Source organism: Oncorhynchus clarkii, chromosome 2 (assembly GCF_045791955.1).
Source record: "Oncorhynchus clarkii lewisi isolate Uvic-CL-2024 chromosome 2, UVic_Ocla_1.0, whole genome shotgun sequence".
In the NCBI taxonomy this organism is placed as follows: domain Eukaryota; kingdom Metazoa; phylum Chordata; class Actinopteri; order Salmoniformes; family Salmonidae; genus Oncorhynchus; species Oncorhynchus clarkii.
Genome location: NC_092148.1, coordinates 15,218,618 through 15,226,478, shown reverse-complemented (window position 1 = coordinate 15,226,478; position 7,861 = coordinate 15,218,618). Strand labels below are relative to the sequence as shown.

The 7,861-nt window shown below is 44.1% G+C and overlaps 1 protein-coding gene across 1 annotated transcript; it reads right to left on the bottom strand.

The window, feature by feature from the left end:
• Positions 1-5,108: 5,108 nt before the first annotated feature.
• LOC139419188 (cell adhesion molecule CEACAM1-like) lies at positions 5,109-6,429 on the bottom strand (the record flags this gene model as incomplete). The annotated part of the gene is made up of 4 exons (XM_071169184.1): positions 5,109-5,288; positions 5,373-5,392; positions 5,549-5,800; positions 6,198-6,429. Coding segments are annotated over 4 exons (684 nt in total), but the record flags the coding sequence as incomplete, so codon positions are not given.
• Positions 6,430-7,861: the final 1,432 nt, after the last annotated feature.

Genomic DNA, 7,861 nt, shown 5'->3' with positions numbered 1-7,861 from the left:
TTAAATAACAGAGTTTACATACATGATCAAATACAGAACACAGAAAGGGACTCAGTGAATGGACTCCAGAGCAACAGTCACAGTCACAAGGGCAGTGAATATCTAAGAACATTTAATTACAATCAGAAATAGGCAGCACAACTGAGCAGCGAATCTTTGCGCCTTCAATTACCTTGTTGTTGTTGAAGACCAGTTTTCAAGACTTTAGTTTTAAAAAAGAAAATATGTTTATAGAGATTATTGACATAAAAACACATTGTAGAGGTGGGTTCTATTCTAAGGGGATAGGCCCCTCTCATCTGACCTCTTGTTGACTCTCCTCACATTCTAAAAGCATTGGAAAAGAGCTAAGGAGCTAAGCACGCTAAACCCAGCCCTATGGTGGTGAGGTGAGGCAATTACAATATTGACAATACTACTTATTTCTATCCAGCCCTTTTTCAGATCAGCAAGGAGAGTCAGTGGGGGTAGAGGGAAGGGAGTGATTGGCTCCCAGCCAGCAGACAGACATGCAGTGTGCATACTGTGGGGATCTCAGTGGTTGATCAGAGGCATAGAGAGAGGGCTAACAGGGCCGTCAGCATCAGACCAACTCTGGACTGGAACGGAGGGGCAGGCGAGTGGCCTGAGAGAGAAAGAAGAATAGGAGAGGAGGGGAGGCAGGGGAGAACAAATAGAATAAGTGAGTGAGGACATTCAAAAATATATACAGTGCCTTGCGAAAGTATTCGGCCCCCTTGAACTTTGCGACATTTTGCCACATTTCAGGCTTCAAACATAAAGATATAAAACGGTATTGTTTTGTGAAGAATCAACAACAAGTGGGACACAATCATGAAGTGGAACGACATTTATTGGATATTTCAAACTTTTTTAACAAATTAAAAACTGAAAAATTGGGCGTGCAGAATTATTCAGCCTCTTTACTTTCAGTGCAGCAAACTCTCTCCAGAAGTTCAGTGAGGATCTCTGAATGATCCAATGTTGACCTAAATGACTAATGATGATAAATACAATCCACCTGTGTGTAATCAAGTCTCCGTATAAATGCACCTGCACTGTGATAGTCTCAGAGGTCCGTTAAAAGCGCAGAGAGCATCATGAAGAACAAGGGACACACCAGGCAGGTCCGAGATACTGTTGTGAAGAAGTTTAAAGCCGGATTTGGATACAAAAAGATTTCCCAAGCTTTAAACATCCCAAGGAGCACTGTGCAAGCGATAATATTGAAATGGAAGGAGTATCAGACCACTGCAAATCTACCAAGACCTGGCCATCCCTCTAAACTTTCAGCTCATACAAGGAGAAGACTGATCAGAGATGCAGCCAAGAGGCCCATGATCACTCTGGATGAACTGCAGAGATCTACAGCTGAGGTGGGAGACTCTGTCCATAGGACAACAATCAGTCATATATTGCACAAATCTGGCCTTTATGGAAGAGTGGCAAGAAGAAAGCCATTTCTTAAAGATATCCATAAAAAGTGTTGTTTAAAGTTTGCCACAAGCCACCTGGGAGACACACCAAACATGTGGAAGAAGGTGCTCTGGTCAGATGAAACCAAAATTGAACTTTTTGGCAACAATGCAAAACGTTATGTTTGGCGTAAAAGCAACACAGCTCATCACCCTGAACACACCATCCCCACTGTCAAACATGGTAGTTGCAGCATCATGGTTTGGGCCTGCTTTTCTTCAGCAGGGACAGGGAAGATGGTTAAAATTGATGGGAAAATGGATGGAGCCAAATACAGGACCATTCTGGAAGAAAACCTGATGGAGTCTGCAAAAGACCTGAGACTGGGATGGAGATTTGTCTTCCAACAAGACAATGATCCAAAACATAAAGCAAAATCTACAATGGAATGGTTCAAAAATAAACATATCCAGGTGTTAGAATGGCCAAGTCAAAGTCCAGACCTGAATCCAATCGAGAATCTGTGGAAAGAACTGAAAACTGCTGTTCACTAATGCTCTCCATCCAACCTCACTGAGCTCGAGCTGTTTTGCAAGGAAGAATGGGAAAAAATGTCAGTCTCTCGATGTGCAAAACTGATAGAGACATACCCCAAGCGACTTACAGCTGTAATCGCAGCAAAAGGTGGCGCTACAAAGTATTAACTTAAGGGGGCTGAATAATTTTGCACGCCCAATTTTTCAGTTTTTGATTTGTTAAAAAAGTTTGAAATATCCAATAAATGTCGTTCCACTTCATGATTGTGTCCCACTTGTTGTTGATTCTTCACAAAAAAATACAGTTTTATATCTTTATGTTTGAAGCCTGAAATGTGGCAAAAGGTCGCAAAGTTCAAGGGGGCCGAATACTTTCGCAAGGCACTGTATACAGTGTATTCTTGATTCCTGCCTGTACCTCCCAGTTCAGAAAATGTCTGTATTGCATTTCCATAATGCATGAAAATGATCCTTGCATAAACACCTACGCAAACTAGAACCAAATTAAATTCAACATAATAAAAACAACTTTGTGACATTTAATTACTCATTATATCCCACCTAGGTCGTACTACAACAACCCACCCACTTACCAGTGACATCCAGACTAATGGTCTTGGACATTGAGATGTTAGTTAGAGAGATATTTGCCACACAGGTGTAAATCCCTGCATTTTTCAAGGAGACGCCTACGGCCATCAAAGGACCAGTCGCGGGCAGTGATTGGTTGTTGTAATTTTGTGTGCCCTATGGGTGTAACAGTGTAACTTTAGACCGTCCCCTCGCCCATACCCGGGCGCGAACCAGGGACCCTCTGCACACATCAACAACAGTCACCCTCGAAGCATCGTTACCCATCTCTCCACAAAAGCCGCAGAGCAAGGGGAACCACTACTTCAAGGTCTCAGAGCAAGTGACGTCACCGATTGAAACGCTATTTAGCGTGCACCACCGCTGACTAGCTAGCCGTTTCACATCTGTTACATGGGCACACAAAAGAGTTTGCCATAGGCGACGTTGTTGCCAGTGATGTCTGGTGAGCACCTGCCTTACAACAGGCCTACAAGCCCTCAGTCCAGACTCTCTCAGCTTATTGCGGACAGTCTGAGCACTGATGGAGGGATTGTGCGTTCCTGGTGTAACTCGGGCAGTTGTTGTTGCCATCCTGTACCTGTCCTGCAGGTGTGATGCTCAGATGTACCGATCCTGTGCAGGTGTTGTTACACGTGGTCTACCACTGCAAGGACGATCAGCTGTCCGTCCTGTCTCCCTGTAGCTCTGTCATAGGTGTTTATGGCCCTGGCCACATCTGCAGTCCTAATGCCTCCTTGCAGCATGCCTAAGGCATGTTAGTGCAGGTGAGCAGGGACCCTGGGCATCTTTCTTTGGTGTTTTTCAGAGTCAGTAGAAAGGCCTCTTTAGTGTCCTAAGTTTTCACAAATGTGACCTTAATTGCCTACCGTCTGTTAGCTGTTAGTGTCTTAACGACAGTTTCACAGGTGCATGTTCATTAATTGTTCATGGTTAATTGAACAAGCATGGGAAATAGTGTTAAAGCGCTTTACAATGAAGATCTGTGAAGCTATTTGGATTTTTACAAGTTTTCATTGAAAGACACGATCCTGAAAAGGGAGTTCATATATATATATATGTAACGGATGTGAAACGGCTAGCTTAGTTAGTGGTGGTGCGCGCAAAATAGCGTTTCAATCGTGACGTCACTTGCTCTGAGACCTTGAAGTGGTGGTTCCCCTTGCTCTGCAAGGGCAGCGGCTTTTGTGGAGTGATGGGTAATGATGCTTCGTTGGTGACTGTTGTTAATGTGTGCTGAGGGTCCCTGGTTCGAGCCCGGGTATGGGCGAGGGGACGGTCTAAAGTTATACTGTTACATTGATGCTGTTGACCCGGATCACTGGTTGCTGCGGAAAAGGAGGAGGTCAAAAGGGGGGTGAGTGAAACGGCTAGCTTAGTTAGCGGTGGTGCGCGCTAAATAGCGTTTCAATCGGTGACGTCACTTGCTCTGAGACCTTGAAGTAGTAGTTCCCCTTGCTCTGCAAGGGCCGTGGCTTTTATGGAGGGATGGGTAACGATGCTTCGTGGGTGACTGTTGTTGATGTGTGCAGAGGGTCCCTGGTTCGCGCCCGGGTATGGGCGAGGGGACGGTCTAAAGTTATACTGTTACATATATATAAATAGAGTGTGTGACTATTTATTTTTATAGCTTACAGTTTATTCGCAGTTAGTCAGCACCTCTACACACAATACTTTTCTCTGGTGTGCACCAGCTCATGTTTTTTATTGGAAGCATTGGAGTCAACATGGGCCGGCATTCCTGTGGAACGCTTTCGACACCTTGTAGACACCAAGCACCGACGAATTGAGGATGTTATGAGGGAAAGTCAATGTTAGGAAGGTGTTCCTAATATTTGGTACACTCAGTGTATATTGAGATATTGGTCTTCTTATCAGAAAGTAAATGAATACAACAAAGCAAAGAATCTGTAGTTTGATTTACCAACGACAGTGAGCATCTTTGAAGCAGTGCTGTTTATGCCAGTAAGGTTGTTGAAGGCCACACAGGTGTACTCCCCCTGACTGGCTAAGGTGAGTGGGCCAGTATCATACTCTGAGGCAGTTGCCACCTGGAAGCCATTGAAGAACCAGCTGAACTGGCTGAGAGGCTGAGAGGAAGCTGAGCAGTTGAAGGTCACGCTGTGTCCTGTTTCTCCTAATGCTGGTCCTGTTATTATTGGCATCTCCGGTCCATCTATGATTCAAAAGACAATCAGTTAGACCAGGGGTGTCAAACTCCTTCCATGGAGTTCCTAGTGTCTGCTGGTTTTTGATTTTTCCATTCTAATAAGACCTAGACAACCAGCTTAGGGGAATTCCTTAATAATAAAAGGCATTTATACATCAAGCAAGTTCAAGGGAGGATCAAAAAACACGAAGACACTCAGCCTTCTGTGGAATGAGTTTGACACATTTGAATTAAAAACCAACATCTGTAATTTGCCAAAAGGTCAAACGTCATCAACATATGTCAGATGAGAGGTGGGATACAAACCATCACGTTGGGTTTACTACAATATGAATAAATTAAGTTCTCAAAGATTCCACGAAAGGCAATGGGGTCAAAGTTGAACTTGTTAATGCCTACTCACAGTTGACGATCAGTTTGTAGTATGGGCTGGTCATGTTGCTGAAGGGGTTGGAGGCAGAACACTGATAGTCTCCGTTGTCAGAATGCTGGACAGAGTTGAATGTCAGTGTATTGTTGTTCATAGAGAAGTCTGTTCTGTTGTCAGCATACAGAGGCCAGCCGTTCCTCATCCACTGAATGGAGTAAACCGTTCCAGCGGTGCCACAGGTCAGAGAGAATCTCTCGTTCAGGATTGGCTGGGCTCCAATGACTTTCACCATGGTCATGGTCACTGTTGCTGTGGAAGCATATCAAAGGGTTTTTCAGCACTTTTATCTCAACTTCCATCTTATTATACTGTAGGTTCAACAGCACGTATGTTGACTCTAAAACCAAACAAACACAAAGTAAAGACATGTTTCCCCTTGATTTTAAGTAGCAATTACTGACTCACCAACGACAGTGAGCATCTTGGAGACAGTGCTGTTTCTGACAGTGATGTTGTTGAAGGCCACACAGGTGTACTCCCCATGACTGGCTAAAGTCAGTGGGCCAGTATCATACTTTGAGCCAGTTGCCACCTGGGAGCCATTGAAGAACCAGCTGAACTGGCTGAGAGGCTGAGAGGAAGCTGAGCAGTTGAAGGTCACGCTGTGTCCTGTTTCTCCTAATGCTGGTCCTGTTATTATTGGAATCTCCGGTCCATCTATGATTCAAAAGACAATCAGTTAGACCAGGGGTGGCAAACTCCTTCCATGGAGTTCCTAGTGTCTGCTGGTTTTTGTTTTTTCCATTCAAATAAGACCTAGACAGCCATGTTTGGGGATTTCCTTACTAATAAAGTACGTTATTACATCAATCAAGATCAAGGGAGGATCGAAAAACCAGCTGACACTCAGCCTTCTGTGGAATGAGTTTGACACATTTGAATTAAAAACCAACATCTGTAATTTGCCAAAAGGTCAAACGTCATCAACATATGTCAGATGAGAGGTGGGATACAAACCATCACGTTGGCTTTACTACAATATTAATAAATGAAGTTCTCAAAGATTCCACCAAAGGCAATGGGGTCAAAGTTGAACTTGTTAATGCCTACTCACAGTTGACGATCAGTTTGTAGTATGGGCTGGTCATGTTGCTGAAGGGGTTGGAGGCAGAACACTGATAGTCTCCGTTGTCAGAATGCTGGACAGAGTTGAATGTCAGTGTATTGTTGTTCATAGAGAAGTCTGTTCTGTTGTCAGCATACAGAGGCCAGCCGTTCCTCATCCACTGAATGGAGTAAACCGTTCCAGCGGTGCCACAGGTCAGAGAGAATCTCTCGTTCAGGATTGGCTGGGCTCCAATGACTTTCACCATGGTCATGGTCACTGTTGCTGTGGAAGCATATCAAAGGGTTTTTCAGCACTTTTATCTCAACTTCCATCTTATTATACTGTAGGTTCAACAGCACGTATGTTGACTCTAAAACCAAACAAACACAAAGTAAAGACATGTTTCCCCTTGATTTTAAGTAGCAATTACTGACTCACCAACGACAGTGAGCATCTTGGTGACAGTGCTGTTTCTGACAGTGATGTTGTTGAAGGCCACACAGGTGTACACCCCATGACTGGCTAAAGTCAGTGGGCCAGTATCATACTTTGAGCCAGTTGCCACCTGGGAGCCATTGAAGAACCAGCTGAACTGGCTGAGAGGCTGAGAGGAAGCTGAGCAGTTGAAGGTCACGCTGTGTCCTGTTTCTCCTAATGCTGGTCCTGTAATTATTGGCATCTCCGGTCCATCTATGATTCAAAAGACAATCAGTTAGACCAGGGGTGGCAAACTCCTTCCATGGAGTTCCTAGTGTCTGCTGGTTTTTGTTTTTTCCATTCAAATAAGACCTAGACAGCCATGTTTGGGGATTTCCTTACTAATAAAGTACGTTATTACATCAATCAAGATCAAGGGAGGATCGAAAAACCAGCTGACACTCAGCCTTCTGTGGAATGAGTTTGACACATTTGAATTAAAAACCAACATCTGTAATTTGCCAAAAGGTCAAACGTCATCAACATATGTCAGATGAGAGGTGGGATACAAACCATCACGTTGGCTTTACTACAATATTAATGAATGAAGTTCTCAACGATTCCACCAAAGGCAATGGGGTCAAAGTTGAACTTGTTAATGCCTACTCACAGTTGACGATCAGTTTGTAGTATGGGCTGGTCATGTTGCTGAAGGGGTTGGAGGCAGAACACTGATAGTCTCCGTTGTCAGAATGCTGTAATGAGTTGAATGTCAGTGTATTGTTGTTCATAGAGAAGTCTGTTCTGTTGTCAGCATACAGAGGCCAGCCGTTCCTCATCCACTGAATGGAGTAAACCGTTCCAGCGGTGCCACAGGTCAGAGAGAATCTCTCGTTCAGGATTGGCTGGGCTCCAATGACTTTCACCATGGTCATGGTCACTGTTGCTGTGGAAGCATATCAAAGGGTTTTTCAGCACTTTTATCTCAACTTCCATCTTATTATACTGTAGGTTCAACAGCACGTATGTTGACTCTAAAACCAAACAAACACAAAGTAAAGACATGTTTCCCCTTGATTTTAAGTAGCAATTACTGACTCACCAACGACAGTGAGCATCTTGGTGACAGTGCTGTTTCTGACAGTGATGTTGTTGAAGGCCACACAGGTGTACACCCCATGACTGGCTAAAGTCAGTGGGCCAGTATCATACTTTGAGCCAGTTGCCACCTGGGAGCCATTGAAGAACCAGCT